Source organism: Aptenodytes patagonicus, chromosome 14 (genome assembly GCF_965638725.1).
Source record: "Aptenodytes patagonicus chromosome 14, bAptPat1.pri.cur, whole genome shotgun sequence".
Taxonomy (NCBI): Eukaryota; Metazoa; Chordata; class Aves; order Sphenisciformes; family Spheniscidae; genus Aptenodytes; species Aptenodytes patagonicus.
The window spans coordinates 1,108,950-1,129,134 of record NC_134962.1 but is presented as its reverse complement, the minus strand read 5'-3'; the positions used below and the strand labels follow the sequence as shown (position 1 = coordinate 1,129,134).

General features: G+C 49.6%; 2 protein-coding genes across 4 annotated transcripts; one reads left to right on the top strand and one right to left on the bottom strand.

The window, feature by feature from the left end:
* Nucleotides 1-86: 86 nt before the first annotated feature.
* On the bottom strand, nucleotides 87-14,518 carry PLAGL2 (PLAG1 like zinc finger 2). Of its 2 annotated transcripts, none has more exons than XM_076351877.1 (4): nucleotides 14,474-14,518; nucleotides 11,358-11,467; nucleotides 9,448-9,843; nucleotides 87-8,515 (listed from the first exon to the last, which is right to left on the bottom strand). In XM_076351877.1, exons 3-4 carry the CDS (start codon nucleotides 9,708-9,710, stop codon nucleotides 7,294-7,296), a joined length of 1,485 nt encoding a protein of 494 aa, XP_076207992.1. In that variant the 5' UTR covers nucleotides 9,711-9,843; nucleotides 11,358-11,467; nucleotides 14,474-14,518; the 3' UTR covers nucleotides 87-7,293. The 2 variants fall into 2 exon arrangements, with proteins under 2 accessions (XP_076207992.1, XP_076207993.1); XM_076351878.1 differs by lacking the exon at nucleotides 14,474-14,518 and adding an exon at nucleotides 11,943-11,989.
* Nucleotides 14,519-14,632: 114 nt separating this feature from the next.
* On the top strand, nucleotides 14,633-19,856 carry POFUT1 (protein O-fucosyltransferase 1). 2 transcript variants are annotated; one of them, XR_012996489.1, is made up of 8 exons: nucleotides 14,633-14,795; nucleotides 14,894-15,015; nucleotides 15,199-15,381; nucleotides 16,002-16,114; nucleotides 16,805-16,997; nucleotides 17,257-17,499; nucleotides 17,933-18,550; nucleotides 19,086-19,856. XR_012996489.1 is itself a non-coding variant. In XM_076352134.1 (7 exons), the coding sequence occupies exons 1-7, from the start codon at nucleotides 14,633-14,635 to the stop codon at nucleotides 18,119-18,121; spliced, it is 1,206 nt and encodes a 401-aa protein (XP_076208249.1). In that variant the 3' UTR covers nucleotides 18,122-19,856. The 2 variants fall into 2 exon arrangements, 1 of the variants encoding a protein (XP_076208249.1); XM_076352134.1 differs by having other exon boundaries at nucleotides 17,933-19,856.
* Nucleotides 19,857-20,185: the final 329 nt, after the last annotated feature.

Below are 20,185 nucleotides of genomic sequence, written 5' to 3'. Positions count from 1 at the left end.
GTCTTCGACTTGCCTTATGAGTGAGTCTGTACTTAAAAACAAACCAACCAAAAACCCCCTTCCCCTCCAAGAAGATGCCCAGGGCAGATAATTCAAATGCTTTTAATAAACAACTTCATTATAAAAAATGCTTTCAATTTGAACTTCATTTTGCAAGACAATGAAAGAGCTAATTTTAGTGATAAACCGCACATTTCCTAATGGCACTTAATATTTTTACAATTTAAAAACCTTGTTTACAGCCCCCAAAATACTCCATTGAGAGGTTATTCACTGTGTGTAAAAGTGCTAGAAAGTTTGCTTTTAGAAAAACAGTTGCGCTTTAACAATGGGAAGCTTCTGGCTTCGGCAGCCGTAGCCGCAGGAAGGGAGGTCAGGCACGGGGCCTGTCGAGATCCAGCACAAGAAGAGACCGACTGAATTGCAGCCCCAGTGAGAGACGCCGCATCTCTCCCATCGGCTCCCAGGGCTGAGAAAGCCCAAACCCTTTCCCTTACAACGGGATGTTTGCCGGCTCCGGATCAAATACTGCCCTCCGGTCAGCCGCTCCTGCAGCCTGCGACGGACGGCGGAGCTCGTGCCGGGGCAGCCCTGCCCGGGAGAGGGTTCTCAGCGTGACTCTTGGCTGCAAAGGCCGCTCAGTAGCTTTTCCTCCAGCAGCAGTTTGGGAGCTCGACTGCTCCCAGGGGTGAGTCCTCATGGCTTCCACAGGTTCCCTCTGCCGTCCCTCTCGCAACCACCCAGTTGTCAGACCACCTCGAAGGCAGACATCTCTAGTTTTTTGTTCAATATCCTCATTTAAGGAAAATAATGGTAGAAATGTTACAAAACAACCTTTCCAAAAATAGTTTCTAGATATTAGGGATCATTAGAGGGGGGGAAAACCCAACAACAGTCAAGGCTGAGGCACTCAGTCGAGCAAGGAGAAGTCATAAACTCGAGACAGGCTTCCAGCAGAAGTTAGGGAATCTGCCCATTCCCAAGGCCAGCTCTCCGCTCGGGTGCGTGGGCTTGTGCGCCATTTTCAGTCGCATCTTGAAGCAGGGTGTGCTGGTGAGTTCCATAAGCGGAAGCTTATGCGTTACCTTCAAGTGCAAGACACTGAACTGCAGAGGAAAATGGGGCAGGTACGTGATCTGTTCACCTGGATGCTCAACCAGCCAGGACCCGTGTGCTGAGCGACAGATGCTGTAGCCGTTCCTGTCCTGCAGGCTTCACGCAGAGCTGTCCCTTACCGTCTCAGTACGTTCTGTGTTAGAGCTGGTTGTCCGCTTGCATAGTAGTTTCAAAGAAAGACACGGTATGCGAAATAGATGGTGAGAATGAAGGTGAAGATAGGTGTTAAAATGAGGGACGGTTGTTTTTTAACAAGATCCTTTCACGTGGATTGTTCCCCCAACCGAGAATGAAGAGCTGACCTATTTCATAGTAATTAAAAAAAAAAATATTCCAAATTCCCTATTCTTCATCTTCCCCAATGCCTTTAACTTTCCTCGTCGCTGTGATCTCCCAATACAGAGAAGCTACCTCCACGTCACGTACGTTCTTTGTGCGTGCCGATATCTAGGCACTGGCGGGAAGGACTACTGCAGACCTAGCTTCAACTACGAGCACGCAGCGAGGAAGATGCTTCAGTCTCTTCCTGCAAGCCTACCTGTGCGCGTAAGAAATAAAATGTACTTTTGATAGGAAAGCGAAGCTAATGTTGTGGCGTAGGTTTGCGAGAAGCAGAATACAATCTGTTTTCTGGGTATTGTTTTCTGATCACCAGTTCAACTTTTGCTTGACCCGTTTCTGTGGCAGTCTGAAGCATTTGGTGGCGAGTGGTCTGTGTAACCGTGTGGAGATGGCTCCGGGTGCAGATCACACGGGAGCCTGCTGAGGAAGTGCTCTGGGAGAAAACTCCTTATCTGGAGCTACAGAATGCCTGAAACACGCGGAAGGATTCCTGAAGGATCCCGGTTATCCACCGGAATGAAGTGAGTACGTCCCGGGGTGGGGAGAATAGCATGGAGGTGAGCCCGACGCGAGTGCGCATCGATTGTGCGGCAGGGACAGCAGAACCCGAGAGGAGTCTACTGACACCGGGGCCGTGGTGGTGGTAGGGCAGACAGGTGAGGAATGGGAAACAGCAGTCCCGTGAGGGAGCTGTGTCAGTAGTAATGGCATGTTTCCCCGGGCAGGTTTCAGCTGCTCCGCAAGGGAGGCTTGGTATTGCTGTGGCCTGCTGGGCACAGAAAGGTTGAGAGGTGCCAGGGTCGGCGAAAGGGGTGAAAACAGAGTCCAGGTTTCCCGAGTCCTGGTCCAGCAGACCAGGCCAAACCAAACTGCCTTCTCCAACCAGGCGGGTGTCGGGCAGGATTGTATTCAGAGCTTCAGATTTCCCATCTCCAAGAATTGGGAAAAACGCAAGACGTAAGTTATGAAAAAGAAGTAAATTTTGGATAAAGATGGAAACCCGTGAAGTTTTAATGAAGTGGTTCTCTTCGAGCCATTCATCCACTTCACTCTTCGGTGGCAGAATATCTACAGGGCTTGGGCAGGCAATTAACTGAAAATAGGCACCCGAGGGAGAATTCAGTGAGCCCGAGTAACCAGGATTAGAGAGGATAAGCAAGAAGGTAGGGTGATGGGGAGAGCATCTTTGAAGATTTCTTTGTAAAAATTTTAATTGCAGGCAGTAGAAAATGCCTCTGCGGGGTTATTCTTTCCAGATAGCAAAGGTGATGCACTGGTAGAGAAAGGAAATGGGGATTTTTCAGTGAACTGCAGGAAATCTTCCAAGCAGCTGCTATTCACCTGTCAGCAAGGAAGGAATTAAAGAACAAAGAGCTGAGCTCCCAACAAAAGTACTGAAATCATCCATCTACCGGAGGGAAAAAAGGGATTCCCATTGAAGTGACAACATTTTTCAACACGGAGGCTAAAGAGCAGGCACTATTGTGAGACAGCTGAACAGGGTCTGTCAAAACGCTGTACGTGGATATTCTGTTAAGTGAAATTCAGTGGAAGCAAATGCAAGTTAACATGTTGGTCCTTCATGCAAATGGATTTTGAGCGAGCTGTAATCCCATGGGGAAAAAGACCTTCAGACTTTCACACAGCTCTAGAAATCTGAGCCTGGGAAGGACTGGCTAGGTGAGTTAACCCTCTGCTGCCATGGAAATGGCTTATGTATTTTCTAACGAGTGAGCTGGAATCATTCTTATTTCTAGCGGGACATTATGTCCTCGCCCTTTTGAGAATCTAGGGTCTGATTTATAATCGCTGGCGTGTTCGTGTCCTGTCCTTTCACAGACTTGTGCTCTATGATTTTATATCTTCGTTGTCTGCACTGTTCCTATTGGTCTTGAACCCTCCCCAAGTCAGCCACACTTTAAAACATTTATTTACTTAACTAAACCCTTCTGACCAATTATCTGCTGTAGTTGCTCCTCTTGGGCTCAATCTGATGCCACCTTTCCGATACAGATGTGCCTGGAATAAAGACATCATAATGGGGTGGTTCACAGGGCTCTCCCACTGAAGAAGTCCTTCATTTAGCACTTAAAATGCTCTACATCTTTAATGGCTGCCTTGTACTCTGTTCATGGGATAAAAGTGTGAGACTTCTACTGGCATAACGTTTATTACAGGGGAGTTTCATCACTTCTGACTGGTTCATCCTCCGAGTCATCTTGCTCTCATACAGCTGGTGCTTACTGACTCAAATCTCAGCGCTTCTCCGCTGCCCTATCTCGGTGTAAAGTCCAGCCTAGCTCCTGTATTCACTGAGCCTCTTTGAAAATACTGCTTTAAAAACTCCTCTCTTCCATCAAAAGCATTTTGTGCCTCCCAAGGTGGTTTAATTCGTATTTGTCCTGGCTGACTCGCAGCGGTCTCCTGTACCTGGAGCCCCTAACGCGTGGTCCTTGGTGATCGGCCAAAGAATGCCTGTATGTAACTGTAATGCTCGGTCCCGTGTTCACGGACACTGATGCCATGGGTCTCTTTCATATTCACCATCCTTCCCTGCAGTCTCCCATTCCCTACGTTAATAACGATCTTGGGAGAGAAAGTAGCATGTTGACTTAAACGTCCCTAAACCTTGGTTTAAAACAAAAAAACAAGAAACCTTTCTGGGATGAAACTTTTTTATGTATCACCTAACCAGCATAATGGCTGCCACTCCCTTACGCACAAACGTCCTGCACGTGAACAACAGAACGGTTTTCCAGGCTGTGCCGCCGCTACCATCCTCGCAGCGCGACAAGTTTGCTGTTGTGTTTTACCTACAGTTGCGTTAGCGGGAGCTTGTCTAAGCTGACTTCTACTGATTTTCGTAACAGCTCAGTACATACTTCCTCATGAACTTAGATTCCCAAGTGGTGTAGCTTAGATGCTCAAAGGTTTTGTCTTATGAACAGGTAAAAGCTGCTCGCTACCTAGCTTCAGGAAATAATTTGTTCTGTGAATTGCATACTTAGTATTTCAAATGGCAGTAGCCTCATTAGTTTTAGACTGGCTGACAAAATACTTGCAGGTTATAAGCTCTGTTGTGGCACGGGAACTTCGAATCCATTTTCCAGTGCAAATACCTGGTATCGGCTCCAGCGTGCCGTCTCTGAACACGCTCCCTTTGCGGGTTCAAACTTCCCTTTCATTGACAAATGTTATTGCAATTCTGCTTGTTAGAATAGCTGGGGAAAGCAAATCACACGTGCAAATAATAGCAAAATGAATTCCATTTATTCTTTGACAGACTACTGGTAGGAAAAAGATGCCTGGCTCTAAGTTTAGCTACCACTGCTAAAGGAATTCCAGTGATGACATCTGTTCAGAGTACAATGCAGGCAAAAAGCAAGAAAGCTGAATGTTCTGAAACAGAAGGTGGTGTATGATGGCTTTGCATAAATCTGATAATCCTCACTTGCAGTAAGTAATCAGTTCTGACTATTTATTTATTTAAAAATCCTCTGAACTGAAGGCAGGGATAAGGCTTGCATATAATTGATGACAGTGTGAAACTCTTTAATTTGCAAAGAGAAAAGCAATAGAAGACAGGCCTGAGGTATTCAATGACGGTAAATAGAAGACTAGCTGAAATGCCCTATTTACCTTTTCTATGTTAGAGAACAAGAAGGCACTCGTTGAACTTCGAAAGGCAACGTTTTACAGTGGAGAAAAGGAAGTACTGCATTTAACTCGGGGAGATCATGGCCACAGGAGGTAAATAAATCTTATATTACATTTTGATACAAAAGTATTATTTGCAGCGTTGCTGGCTAACCTAAAACAACTGATCTATGTTTTGAAGAATCAATGGATCACTAAACAGTCATTCTGGGAAGAATTACTAAACTAAATTAAAAATAAAATTCTTGAGTAAAATGGAAGGGGGGCAAGCCTATGAACAAACGAGGCACGGCTAATGTCACGCTGTGGGATCAATGGCTCGGCAGAAAGTAATATGCACTGACTGAAATGGACGTGCTCTGGGGAGATGAGGGAGGACAGCATCTGGCTTCACTGAAGGAGCTGAGATAACAGAGTAGAGGTAGATTTTGCATTTTCTAGATTTACGGAGAACAATATTGACAGATTTCCTGGTTTATATTGGCCTACAATGGTTCCTCCATGCCGAGGTATGAAGATCCGCGTGTCTATATTCATAAACATGCACCAACGTATAGTGAGATCGACCTCCATGTGTTACCATTTGCAGTGCAAGGGCCCAGGAAAATGAGAGCAGGAGATGATACAGATGCTAAATGACATCAGCAGCTGGCTGCCACTTCAGTGTAACCCTTCTGCCCTCAGTAGGTACACAGTCCATGGAAGAATTTAAGAGGCGAGGCAGGGAGCAGGGGAAGCAGGACTTTAACTTCAGGAGACAAGGCTCGAGAAGGAGAGAACAAAAAGGCCAGTGGAACCAAATCCTAAGTGAAAGGGTGACTGCAGGCCCAAACCCTCAGCGTTCGTTAGGACTATTAGTGTTGGGAAAAATGCTTCAAATACACCAATAGAGTATACATGAAGCTGGGACCGATATTTCCTCCCAATTCCTGGATGTTATCACCCTAGGATAGAGGTAAAAATAACCTCTTGAGACTGCTTCATGGATAAGCCAAAAGGGCACTGACCTCACTGAACTGTTGTGGTAAAAAAAAAACCACCTAGAAACTCGTACTCTGTTCCTCATCTCAAGGGAACCTACGGAGCCGGGCGCCTGCAGCCTGAGCTCATCCATGCCTGGTACGACAGTACTCGATGCTGCCAGCCCCGAGCTCCTAACCCAGCTTTTTCACATGCTTTGGTTTCCAGAACAGATGCGCGATCTGTTTGCCTGTGGGAGATATTTAAAAGGGCTCTATCCATACACCACAAAAACAAGCTAAGTTGTGAGAGCTGCTCCATCCCCTTGACACGTGGATAGCCAGAGAGAAAACGCAGGAAGCTGCTGCCTACAGTGGCAAAATGCACGCCTACAGTGGTCCAAAAAGCAGTGTATTTCCCCATGGGGGAAGAACATGATAAGTGAAGAGAAATCAGTGCAACCTGACTTCGTTGTGTAAACAGTGTTCTAGCTACACCAGATATAAAACCAGTGTATTCTGGTGCCTCCTATTTTTGTAATGGCAGAAACAGATTTGTGTTGTGTAAACAATGTTCACTGTGATGAGTTTAACCTAACAGCTCTGCAAAGAATGAGGTGACATCTCTGAATTCACTACGTAAACGGTCTTGTTGCTTAACACTGGAGTAAGCTGTATTCGGTGGAGTAAGCTGTATTAGGTGATGGGATGAGAGGTAGTGGGGAAGGACAGCCTCTTCCCCGTTGGCTTCATACAGAGCAGGTATCCTGACTTCTCCTCCTTCTCCGTGTGGAGGTGTTGGCTGTTTTGCCAGAATTGCAGTGTGATAACATGAAATGGAAGCTGGACTCTTCGAAAGTTTAGCCCAAGATGAAAGAGTCTCACCTCCTTCTCAGGGACAGTCCCTTCCCAAAGAAGAACATAGCTCCGGGATCTCAGGGAAGGTCAGTGCTAAGCGCGGCTCCCGATTCACAGATTAAAAATTAGATAAAATATATCCAGTCTATTAGCTGAAATCTTTTCGCTGTACAGGACTGGGACTTGCATGGGGATATCTGCTGTTCCGGTCTACAAGTGCTCCCTCCAGAGATCAGAAACCTCCTGTCTGAAACAGCTTTGCAAAGCTTTCACACCCTAAAGGGAAGTAAGAGTTGTGCGTTTTTAAGGCTCTCCACAAAAGGGTGACTGAAAGATCTGTTCTCCAGTGCTATTTTTCAGCTTATTGGAATGCCTGGTGGAAACGTGGCAGCGTGGTTGTGCTCAAGCTGGAGGTGAAGACAGGGGGCAATGAATGAAGGGGCCCAAAGTTCAGCGAGGCCCCAGCTCCAGGAGATTCTTGAGGTTGATGTTGCAAAGTGGTAAGCAGTGGCTGTGTCTCCCCCTGTGAGTAGCCCATGACCAATCCCCCCGATGATACAGGTGGATTGCAAGGAGGAAGATTTAGGGGGAGGAAGCCAAGAAGATGAGAAAAGTCCATGTTAGCAGCACAGAGAGCCTCTGAAAGGTTAGCAGGGCTCTTGGAAAGCAAAGCCTCATCCAGGGGGGGTGGCTGAGGCGAAGAGGACTGAGGCTCACCAGATGAGAGAGACAGGCTGCCAGGGAAGTCTGACAAAAAGCTGTCCACCTCTACTTTGGGTAGTTTCTCAGGCAAATATGAGGTAGATCCAAGCTGATACTTTGGAGGAGGTTGCGGTGGGGAGGAGATGGGAGAAGAAGACTCCAGAGGATAGCTCATTCCCATTGGAAGAGAATTAGGAACCAAAGAATGGGGCATCCCTGAGCTTGGCATGGTTTGGAGATGTGTGCTGTACATGCCCACAGGCAACATGCCAGGGAAGCTCTTACCACCTAGCATGTCTCTGGATGCCATACACAGGACGGGACTCAGCTCTTCTTTCACTGCGACAGATGAGCTGCAGCTTAGGAGACCCAGCATGTCAACTGGCTCTGTCTTAATCTTCAGCAGTTCCTGGGAGTGGCTTTTCTTCATGTGCCTGGTCAGATGATCTTTCCTCCCAAACCTCTGAGCACAGTACTGGCACAAGAAGTCCTTCCGCCCCGTGTGCACTACCAAGTGTCTTCGCACATCTTTCCGGGTGTAGAAGCGCCTATCACAGTGGTCACACGGATGCTTCTTTTCCTTCGCTCCACCAGAAGCCCGTCTAGAATGAGCTTTGAGGTGCTCCAGCAGGACTTGGGTACTTTCAAACGTCTGGAGGCATACTTTGCAGCTGAGATCACCACTGGCAGCTGCGTGCATGGCCAGATGTCGCCTGAAGCCGAGTTTCGTGTTGTAGTTCTTGCCACACTCAGGACAGTGGAGGGCCTCCTTGTTGGGATCGTGGGTCTGGAGGTGGTTGCGAAGGTGATCTTTCCGGTGAAACATCTTCTCACAGTACATACACTGATGAGGCTTCTGAGCAGAGTGCGTGGCCATATGCCTTTTGGGAGAAAAGCAGGAAAGTTTAGACTAGCGTCCAACCCCTAAGAGAACACACGCTACTTTTTCAAAATTTTCCTTGCGTTCTACGCTTTATGCCACAAAAATCCCAGATGGCATTTTACCGCCACTAAAAGATGCTGCCCTGACAGCCTGAGCAGCGGGGACTCTCCAGGCACAGCAGCACAACATTTCAAGCAACAGTTACAGAGTCTGTCTCAGCAGTGCCCGTCCTCCCTAGAACGCATCACCTCCGCACAGGTATACTTCAGTCGTCTACTCAGCTCCTGTTCTCTCTGTTGAGGCTATCAAAGGGGGAAATGACAAAGAAAACCTTGGTAGTCTATGACAAGAAATGCTTGTCTGCTGGTGAGACGGCTTCATTTCATCAGGAGGCATCAGACTGTGGCAATGTCTGTTGACAGCCACTGTGGATTGATTTCACGGTATCTTACACTCCCTGACACTGTAGTTCACCTAGTTTCAAGTTCCTAGTGATCATATCACTTAATTATTCTCTGCTATATTTCAGTATGTAAATAGGAACTCTACTTCTCCATGCTAGAACAATGGCTGCCATAGAAATATTCCTGTGATTAAAGTTAGAGGTAGGGCTTATGAAATGCGAATGCTATTCTTGCTTTTCATTTTGTTTTTTAATCTGTGAACTTCACTTTCTGCTTCAATTTCCTCCTTAGTAAAACAGAAAACAGCTTGAGCTCAGGATAAAATATTAGCTGAGGTTCTCTGGAAGGTGCTTAAAGAGATGCCAAGTATGGTAACGTCTGGCACTCAACTGCTTTGCAGGGTAACAAGGGCATTCCCCCTCCTCCACCTTCTCAGAAATTCAAGCAAAAAAACATGATGGAGGGGTTTTCCCCTCTCTTCTGGTAGGGCAGCATTGTTCGGCAGAGGCACTCAGCAGTTACCTACCTATATAGCTTGTACTTAGAAGCAAAGGCTTTGCCACAGTGCAGCTGAGGGCAGTTGTATGGTCTCTGCTCAGTATGAGAAAGTGTGTGAGTTCTCAGCTTGTCCACATTAGTGAAGGAGGTCTCCGATATTTCACATTGGCATTTTCCCTGACTTTCGGTCTCTTCACCTCTTGGTCTGGGGACTAATTTCCAGCCTGTCTCTTCCTCCTCCTGCTTTGCATCTTGAATCCAGTTGGGAACACTGGGAAAAAATGCCGTCATGGCAGGTCTAGTAGAACATGGCCATGTCAAGCAGAACTTGAGCCTGCAGGCGTCTTGCCGTGATGTTGTCCCGGTGCAGTTTTCCGTTGGAACCCCCTGTGACCGAACTGCTTTAATAGCAAAACATCTTCATCTGAAATCACAGAAGGGTTGGTGTTAAGACCCTGCACCTTTCACCTGTGCACACAAACACGTGTGAGCATTCAACAAGCATTATAAACATGTGAAGATGCGTGTTCGCAGACATGGGAAACTCCCATCTCCAGAATACGTTTCGTTCTTTTCTCCCTTAACCCCTGTTACCTGAATAAAATGATGTTAAACTTTCGCCGAATTACATTTTTGCAACTATTAAGAGGCAGTGTTACTTGTTACATGCATTTTCTCCTGAAATATTGTAGAGAGGTGTCTCTTTGTAGCTCTAAATACCTCACCTTTCCCCGTCTGTTCTGTGGATCACTTCTCATCCCCTTTTTTCCATGTTCCTCATAGTCTGTTCTCACTTGCTCTTGATCTTTGCTTGCACGGAATTCCCTTCTAGAGCTTCTCAGAGAAACTAAGGTTCTCTTGTATTTTTTGCTTCATCCACTCTGCTACCAACCTGGTGCACCAGTAAGACCATCTCCTAGCAAACCAATCTGAATTACCACACGTGGGTCAACAGGGCTGGGGAAGAAAACTCGCTATTATTAGCAACATCACACCTTTTTCAGGAAGGCAACAGATGCTGCTTCTCTTCAGGGTGTGATTAGTCATAATATTTTCACTTTTCTACTGTGGGGCAGATTCTGCCTCTCTGGATTAGCAAGTTTTCTACAGTAATGAGCAATTTTTAATTTTTTTTTTTCTTTTACGCTCTCATCCATCGATAATGGAAGCTCAAACTGTTTCCTGTTCAACAAAATAGACCTCCTGTATGCTCTGCTGGCTTTCATGTTGATGAAAATGTACGTTAATCTCTCTTAGCAGGTTGTTCTTGAGTTGTGTCTGTCTTGTTGGTAAAGTACTGCATTTTTATATGGTTCTACCAACACCTAAACTGGTAAACGGTTAGCTGAAATAAAAACCTCAGAAAAGATCTCTTTCACTGAATTTAGCTGCCTGAGAAACTCTTCTTAAAATAGCATCAAACCCTCAAGCTCTTTCTCACTCCATGATTGCTTCAGAAGGAGGAACTTCCTGCCTGCACATCAACACGAGTGCCAGTTGTGGGCAGGATGTGCAACTACGAGGGAACTAACCAACCCCCATTAAGAAAGTGCACCACTGAACGTTATGAATAGCTGAAACAACAATAACTGTAACTACACCATCACTCACAATACCATGAGTGGTTCCCTCAGGATGGAAAACACCGGGAAACGGGACGACTCCAAGAAAATGTGTCACTATGAGGTTTGGAAACGTCCATTAAGAACGGAATTCAGTTTTGTGCGGGCTGAATGTACTCAGGCAGAGCACAACAATAAAGGACTAGAACTGCTGAGGTGCCACGTTGGTACAACCCAGCGTGCTGTGACGGCTGCTCCTACCCCTCAGGGTGCAGGAGTCCTGCAGTTCCGAGAAGTCTTCCTTTGTAGGTCTCTAAGACTGTGAATATTTCACCCCTGTAAGAGACGTGTGCCGGAAAAGATAAATGTTCTCTACCTCCTGCTTCAGAGCCGTGCACGCGTTCCGGGAGTCTCTCCCACTTTCGCCAGGTAGTTGCTGCTTTCCCTCTGAACAAGCTCAGCCATCCGTGCCAGTTTCAAAGCTACCTGAAAGAAGACAGAGTTTGAATTTTGCTGTCTTTAATAGTGAGGCGCATAAGCTACCTATTGGCTTCAGAGCAGAAACCCAAATACAAATGAGTTAAGACATGATAATTTCTGTAATTGATTATCGTAAAATTTCATCAACTGTCCTGTAACATTTTAAGGTTCTAGCAAGAAAAAGGACTCTACCTATCTGGGTCTGTTTCTAAGTCTAAATGCATGTGGTAGGACACTGACAGCTGTGGAATAAGAAAGGAAAAACAAGATCAGGGTCTCGCGTAGTATCAGTGAAACACAGTAGCAGTGGAAGGTCAACAACATACAAAGCTCTCTGCCTGATCTACATATTTACATTTTAAAAAACTCAATTAGTTTTCTTAGTAACATTTCCCAAAGAACGTTCCCAAGGTGCTCCCTGTTCCCTGTAACTCTGTACCCACCAGAGAGAAACAGTCACCGCTGTCTGGAAACACCTCACCTGCACTTGTTCAGAGAACATCTTGTAGGTCACAGCCTTTGTACCAGCACTGGGAAACCCGGTTATCTTGGAAAGTTTTGTACTAGTGCTGGAAAAAATACGTCTAGCCCATGCAGGTCCAGAAATCTCAGGTAAGTTGGTTACAGAAAACCCCCATCACCAGATGAATCTTCCTCTGCTTCAGTTCTGCAGAGGCTAAGAGGCTGGCAGGGTGAACACAGAGCTGGAAAAAAATACGATCCACCTGAGAGCTGGATTCCCACTGGCTGCCAACTTATATGAAATATTTCATTACTACAGTCATCGGGTTTGTGCAAATTCAAGCTAGAAGAGCTCATATAAGCTGATGGATCGTACGTTATGTATGAGATTCCGGCCACTTGTCACTGCACAGAGAACAATGAGGTACGTCTGAATTGGTACATAGTACAAAAAAGCTCTTGGGCTTCACAGAAAGTCCCTGGGATAGAGTCCGCCACCTGCTTTGACAGTTTGTCCCAGTGTTTAATCCTTCTCAAAGCGTGGTTCAATGATACAGCATTTCTGCACAGTTTCTGCCCCTCGAAGTCACTCCTGTGACACGGAGCACCGTTCCTCGGCTGCGCAGGAAAACCTTGTGACCTAGGCTGGGAACCAGATCGGGGAACTGCCCAGGTTAAAAATAATCAGGAAAAAATAAAAAGGAGCCTGGATGAGTTCTCCGACCGGACCAACGGCAAAGCTGTGCTGATCTGGCCGGAGTGGGTGTGCGGCATTAGTGGGAGGCAGGGACACGGGGCCTGGCAGGCTGCCTGACCAGCCCCTGGATTGTGGAGCTGCGGTTTCTCTTTTCTAAAGGGCCTCTCTTGCGTCTGGTTTGTATTTGGCTGTCCTTTGGCTTCTACCTGCTGAGTCCCGCTGTGCCTTTGCTAAGGAGCTGCTCCAGTACTGTCACTTTTCTTCCTGCAGGGACAGAGAAGTTGACCTAGGGACTCCCGTGCCCCCTCAGTCCCCACCACCCGCTTCTGCGCTGCACTGGCCCGGCTGTTGTACAGCTGCACGCTGGTGTGGCTGAAGGAACTTACCCAGCCGAAAAGTCACTTCTTTTTACATTTTTCCTCCCCCAGACAGATCAGTCCCCCACTCGGGTTTGCTAAGCTATTTTAAGTTGTTAAAGCTGAAACTGGCTCAGGCGGATGGTACCAGCTACGTGGCAGAAAGCAGAGGCTAGAATCCACCGGGCACTCAGCCTCAGCCCGGTGTCGTGCCTCAAACCCAGCTTCTGCAGCGATCCCAGCTGCAGTGTCAGACCTGGCACCGTCCCGTCCGGGGCACGGGTTCACTCACTCTTTTATTGACTTTCCTACACGACAACCAGTGACCGCAACACCTTAAACTGCTGCAGCAACACCCCTCGGAGCGGGTCTTTCGAAGTCCCCACACAGAGTGACAAAATCACCCCCTACTTTCCTTACAGCGTTCTAACCGAGTCCAGCTCCGACGCCTGACTGCAAGGCACTGCTTCCGGACCTCAGATCACTTTGTGCCTTTTCCACATCCTCTGCCATTTTCCGATATTGGGTTGTTTTTTTTTTTTAATTACAAAGGGGAAAAAAGTGGATACCAGACCTAGACACAGTACTTCAGTACCAGCCTTGCCAATGCCACATCTGGATGTAAAAATCACTCTCCTACCTCCTTACACATCTCGCATTGACCCTTTTTGTACAGTTTTCCTACAGTCACACAACTCCCATGTCATTATGATTCCCCGATTTCCCCTATGAAAACGATTATTTTCTTGCAGCGAGTGACTCTGGCCGTTTCCAGCTATGTAGGTTTTTACATCCGAACAGGCTCATTTTTTCTAGTTGAGCTGCTCAAGCCTCAGTATCAGTTTCCCCCACTTGATCACTTACAGATTCTGGAAAAACTCCGCGTAAAGTTTGCATTTACTCTGAAAGCCCAGGGAAAAGCTGCTGCACCTTTCCCGTAGGATGCTTTTCCCATCTGACCGAGCGCCTTTTTCGCCCTCCACTTCCCTGACATGACAACGGACGGGATTTTAAAAGCCCAAACCCCCTTCCCCGCACCACCGGGAAAACCCCAAACGCCAACGTGGCTCCGGGATGATTTATTTATGCTGCAAAAACCCGCTTTTTTTCACCCCCTCAGCCCCGAAGTGGCTGCAGAGCCGCCAGGACAGAGCGCGGCCGTGCTGGTTGCAACCCGCTCCGCTGTTTGCGCCGGGAGGGAAACGGGGACACCCCCCGCCCCCGCCCCGGGGAAGGGTCCGTGGATGCGGCCGGGCCGGTGCCAGGGGGAGCACACGTGCCGCCCCCCCCCCCCCGTTACCATGGCGCAGCCCTGAGGGGAGGGAGGGGGAGAGGCGGGCCCGGCCTACGCCCCCCCCCTCCTCCTCCTCCTCCTCCTCACACGCCCCCCTCTCCCCCGAGGGGACCCCGCCGCCGAGAGGAGGGGGCCGCCGTGACGCCGCCCCTCACCCCCCTTCCTCCGGTGCCGCCCCCCTTTCCCCCCCCCCCCGCACTCACCCCGTTCCCCCGGGCCCTGCCAGGCGCGGCTCCGGCCCAGGCCCCGGCGGCCCCATTGTGCGGGGCATTGTGGGAGTGACGTCGCTCTCCCGCTTCCGCCTCGCTGCTGGCCGCTTCCCGCTAGAGAGGCCGTTCCGGCGGGCCCCGGGGCATGCCGGGATGGGGCCGCCTCTCCCTGACCTCCGCCGAGCCGCCATGGCGGCGCCGCCGGTCGCCGTCCTCCTCCTCCTGCTGCTGGCGGCGGCGGCGGCGATGGCGGCGGGAGGCGGCGCGGCGCCCGCCTGGGACGCGGCCGGTTACCTGCTCTACTGTCCCTGCATGGGTGAGGCCCTCCCGCCGCGGCGGAGCCCCCCCCCGGCGGAGCCCCCCCCTCCCTCCGGCGGAGGCGCCGGCTGAGCCCCGCTCTCGCCCCTCTTGCAGGCCGGTTCGGGAACCAGGCCGAGCACTTCTTGGGCGCCCTGGCCTTCGCCCGCGCCCTCAACCGGACCCTGGCCGTACCGCCGTGGATCGAGTACCGCCACCACCGCCCGCCCTACACCAACGTGAGCCCCCGGAGGCCGGGCGGGGAGGGGAGGCGGGGAGGGGAGGGGGCGGCGGGCTGGGCTGTGGCCTTCCCCACCCCCCCCCCGCCGTGGGGAGAGGTGCGGGCCCCGGGGGGGAGGCTTCGCGCCCCGGGGCCTCGTGTACCGCCGCCCCGTGAGTGAGGCGGTCCCTGCCGTCCCCAGCTGCACGTTCCCTACGCCGAGCACTTCAGGCTGGAGCCGCTCCTGCAGTACCACCGCGTCATCAGCTTGGAGGACTTCATGGAGAAGCTGGCGCCGGTTCACTGGCCTCCTGGCAAGCGAGTGGCTTACTGCTTCGAAGCGGCGGCTCAGAGAAGCGCCGACAAAAGCTCTTGTCCCATGAAGGTGAGTTCCTCCCGCATCCCCGCCGGCCCGGGCGCAGGTTAATTCTGCTGCTGTTGCAGAGACTGACTCAGGTCGCCGTTGATTTGCTAACTTAGGAGTTATCCACCCCAAATCTGCCCGTGTGGCATTCCTTTCGCTGCTTACCTGCGAGGCTTGCTGCGCCTTCGTGCTTTTCTTTGTCAGCAAGTCCTTGGGGTTCGGGAAGATGGTTCGTGTAAGTAGGTTTTATCACTTCAGACTTGATTTTGACCGTAAGGAGAACAGATCTGTAGCTCATCTCCTACTGGCCTCTGCCCGTTTCCCTTCTGTGGTATAGTTGTCCAGCTGGTTTTAAAGCAACCTCTTTTAAATCCAAGTCTGAGAGCTGTGGTGTCCTTGCTCTTTTAAGACAGCCTTTGCACGAGTTCTCAGTTAAGTCTCTTTAACGTGTTTCCCTCTTTCTTTAACGTGTTTCCCTCTCTCCTTCCCGTGGAGCTGATCGGTGACAAACAGGCTGTTACGTTCGGTCTGCTTTCTTCCTGTAAGAGAGAGACTCTTCAACTCGGCACCCCAGGATCTTCCGAAGCCTGCCTTTCAGGCTCTGCGTATGCACCGCACGAACACTTGTCTTCCCTTTGCAGGATGGAAATCCATTTGGTCCCTTCTGGGACCAGTTCCAAGTGAATTTTGATAAGTCTGAGCTCTTCAAGGGAATTTCCTTCAGTTCTGCGTACAAGGACCATTGGATCCAAAGGTAGGAAGAAGATGGAAAAGTGCTGGCATGCCACTGTAGGCATTTAGAGCGACTCATGAAAACAGTTGTGCTAGTCACTGTGTAAAGCCTTTGCGTTTTGGGGGAAGAGATCGAAGTGGTTACTTAGCGATATAATTAAAAATCTTAATGCTTTTCCCATTAAATGTTCGCTGAGCACCCTCCTCCTGTGGGCAGTATTAGGTGTGAACTCTGTTAGGCTGATTGATTTCTGAGCCAGTAATATTTAGTTACAGTATTTATTGATTACATATGCAATTATTCTTCAGAGAGAATTTGGTTCTCGGTTGCCGATCGTGAACTGCATTTTGCTGGTTACCTCCTGTTTTCAGAGCCTCTTTAGTCCTATCAGTAAGTTTGGGTGACAGAGTTGCTCTAGTCTGGGGTGAAAACGTAACCTCTCGTTGCTACGCTTATGAGTTTCTTGCCTTTTGTCTGTCAAATAATGCTGATTCACTTGTTACCAGGCCTGAGGTAAAACGCGGTACCTGAGTTTTGCTTCAGTGTTCTGTTGGCAAAATAGTTAAAACTCATCTTGGGTAAATTTGGAGCAATAGGTGCTGCGTGTTTCAGGGTGTTCATAGTTTCCATTCTACCCTTCACAGTAGTCTCTGAGCGAGGTGATGCATGCAAGGTTGTGTTACGTTTCGGTCTGCTGGGTTTTTTCCGTAGGTTTTCACCATCTGAGCACCCGGTACTCGCCTTACCTGGAGCTCCGGCCCAGTTCCCCGTCTTAGAGGAGCACCGACCCCTCCATAAGTATATCGTGTGGGCTGATGAAATGGTGAAGAAAGGAGAAGCCTATATTCACTCTCTGCTGGTCAGGCCCTACGTAGGAATTCATCTGAGGATCGGCTCAGATTGGGTATGGTTCCTGTGTGAGGCTGGGTGCTATAGACTGGTGGCTGACGCTCTGTGGAAGAAGCTGCCCGAAGAGGAGCTGTGCTTCGGGGGTGGCAGCCCGAACCCCGCTGGCATTCGGTAACTCGCTCCGTGTTCGCAATGCCGTTGGGATTCCTCTTTCAAAGAGGCTGTAACGCTGCTGGCGGAGGTGGGGGACGTGGTAGTGTTTTTCTCACGCTTGCCGTTCAGCCGTGATATTTTCTCTTTCCTTCTTCCAATAGAAAAATGCTTGCAATATGTTAAAGGACGGGACAGCCGGGCCGCACTTCATGGCTTCACCTCAGTGCGTGGGCTACGACCGAAGCGCTGCGGTCCCTCTTACCATGGACATGTGCCTGCCAGACCTCAAAGAGATCAAGCGTGCTCTCAAGCTCTGGGTGAAAAAGACAGAAGCTAAATCCGTTTATATCGCTACTGATTCCGAGCCCTACACGACGGAAATACAGCAGTTCTTCCAAGGAAAGGTAAGTCTTTCCGAAACCCGTTCTGGCAGGACTGCTTTAATAAAAACCCTCCTTGGATTCTGGCCTGTTGCTGCCACGGACAGCGGGCAGGCAGTTGTGTGACATGTTATTCACAGACAAATATTGACATCTCAAAGTGAATTTTGCTCATAGCGATAAAAATTATACTGTAAAACTCTTGCTTTCCTAGAGGTTGAGGAGCATTATCCTGCATGGTAGTAAATTTCTCCTTGCAAAAGACTTCAATTAAATAAACCTAAGTCATTTTTCAAAATGTTTTTGACATTTATCTATTTATAAATGAGTTATAGGGCAACTTAAGACAGAACCCACTCTCTTTCTGTCGTATATTCCCATTTCTAATATTATGCCGAGGTATTTGGGTTGTAATAATAGATGACTGGATTCACTTGCTTTCCTTGTTTCCCTGCAGATCAAGGTTGTTAGCCTGCAGCCAGAAGTGCCTCAGATTGATTTGTATGTTCTTGGCCAGTCCGATCACTTTATCGGGAACTGTGTCTCTTCGTTTACCGCCTTTGTGAAAAGAGAGCGCGACGTGCATGGAAAACCCTCTTCGTTTTTTGGCATGGACCACCCGCCAAGATTACGGGATGAATTCTGACCAAAAGAGGAACAGGCTCCGTAGTTCTCAGGGCTCTGAGCTTGGTACCTTGCCGAGGGACCACTCGGTGCTAACGGCGTTCTCCTGCCTGCGGAGCACACTGCCAGGCTGCCGCAGACCCGCTTCAGCCCTGCGGTACTCCTCACAGTCGCTTCTAGACTGTTCTGTCTGACTTCTCCTGCATTTCCGGTGTGAGGTCAGACAGAAAAGAAATTTTAAATCGTGTAGTTTATAGGAAACTATAAACTATATATAGTTTTTAAGATTTTAAGGTGTAGTTTCTATAGCTCTCCGTTCTCACTATTTGGGGTTCGCCAGCAATCGTGATGAAGCAGCTCCTCAGATTTCCTCTTCTCCATTTTTTTTTTTTCCTGTTTAAGTTTAAATTTTACCTGGAGATGTTGTGAAGCTTCTTGTCCAAAACTGACCGTAAGTTCTTTTCTTTTTAAGTGCAAAGTATTGTCGGGAGCGTCACGGTCCCTGGAAAGGGAGTGCAAGGTAAAACTCAGGACTGGAAATCAGCTCTGGGTTTTACCGGGTACCGCTGTTGCCTTACTAGACTCGTGTCACCTCAGTGCCTCCGTTTCCATTCCCCTGTCAAAAGAGATTTCATACCCGCTCCGCAGCGGTGCTGGGGGGCGCCTGGATCTCTTCAGCGGTGCTAGCGCAGCGCAGCGGGGACATGTTTTAATGTGGCAGCTGCCTGTTCTGCCCGTCTCTGTGTGGAACTGGGGAGAAGGCGTTTGCAGGGACACAGAGGAGAGACCTTTCATAGCCAGTCGAGAGTTGGAGACGTAGGGCTTGTAGCTTTGTAGCTGTCGATGTCAGGTGGAGGTCTGCGGTAGCAACGAAACTGGTTTTGAGCTAAGACTTTTAAAGTAGCCGTAGTGGGGTTGGTGTACGTCGTACCTAGGTCTGTGTTAATGGCTCCTGTTTTCTTGTTTGTTTTTGTACTTTGTCGAAGAACCCCTCTGACAGCAGAACCCTTGTCTGGGGGGGTAGTTCCCGGTGGAGGTAACGGTGGAAAGTGCTCGCTGACGGTGAAACGGCAGCCCCAAACCCCTTCGTTTGGCCCAGCGCAGTTTAGTGCTGGGAACACCGATAATCCCGACGTGGTGAGACTCAACTTGACCAACGCCTTTTGATACTCCTGCGACTTTACTCAGTCTCTGGACAAAGAGAGAAAATTGCAGAACTTACTATTTCTTTTTTAAAAATGCCACTTAGGGGAAGCCGTGGTACCGGCTCCGGCTGCCTCTAGCGCACTACTATGGTCCAAATGATGCTGAGCGTTTACTGGGGTTTAGCTCTAAATGTCTTTTTGGTGCTGGGTCTTTTTTTCCCTCCTTGGAAACGTTCCTGAGCTTTGACGGGGTTTGAAGGCTCAAGGGAGCGAGCAAAAGAGGGCTGAACGAGGAGGTGCCCCAAGGGCCGGGGCGGCAAAGGCTCGTCTCTTGTTTCCTCAGTGCTGGCTTCCAGAAATCCGTGGGCTTGGGTGGTTCGAGGGCCTCCGGCCGCGCCCCGGCGCGGGCCCAGGGGAGCTGGGTGCCTGGATTTCACCCCACTATCCTGGATGATGCCGTCAGGGCTGCCTTGCCTCGCCACGGGGCAAGGGCAGCCTTTCCAGACAGCATTGGGAAGACAGTGTATTAAGAGAAAATGGGTTTCGTGTTGGGTTTTTTTTTCTTTAAAAAAGGGATTTTTTTTTTTGTAATAATAAACACTTGATTTTGTATTCACTCGTATTGACCTGAACTCCCTTCCTCCGTTGCTGTGCTCGCGGCTCGGCGTCCCGTGAAGCGGGCACCTTCCCGGCCCCCCCCGGCCGGGCCGGCCCGCCCCGGGTGCGGCCGAGCAGCGGCACGGCGCTCCCCGGCCCTTGCCGGGCTCCGGCTGGGGTGAAAAACGGGACTTTTGGGGTCCGGGGAGCGCGAGGTGCACCCGGGCCGGGGCGGCGCTGCCCTCAGGCCTCGCCCGGTGCGGCGGGGCCGGTCCCTTTGTCCCGGCTCCATCCGGGCCCCGCCGGCGGCGGGAGGCGGCGCCGCCGCGGCCGGTCGCTACGGA

Excerpts from the sequence above, each read along its gene's own strand:
- PLAGL2 (XM_076351877.1), bottom strand. The coding sequence starts at position 9,710 with ATGACGGCATTTTTTCCCAGTGTTCCCAACTGGATTCAAGATGCAAAG. Across the intron at positions 8,516-9,447 it reads TCTAAGTACAAGCTATATAG|GCATATGGCCACGCACTCTG; the intron begins GTAGGTAACTGC and ends TTCTCCCAAAAG.
- POFUT1 (XM_076352134.1), top strand. The coding sequence starts at position 14,633 with ATGGGGCCGCCTCTCCCTGACCTCCGCCGAGCCGCCATGGCGGCGCCG. Across the intron at positions 15,016-15,198 it reads ACCGCCCGCCCTACACCAAC|CTGCACGTTCCCTACGCCGA; the intron begins GTGAGCCCCCGG and ends TGCCGTCCCCAG. Across the intron at positions 16,998-17,256 it reads TGAGGATCGGCTCAGATTGG|AAAAATGCTTGCAATATGTT; the intron begins GTATGGTTCCTG and ends TTCTTCCAATAG.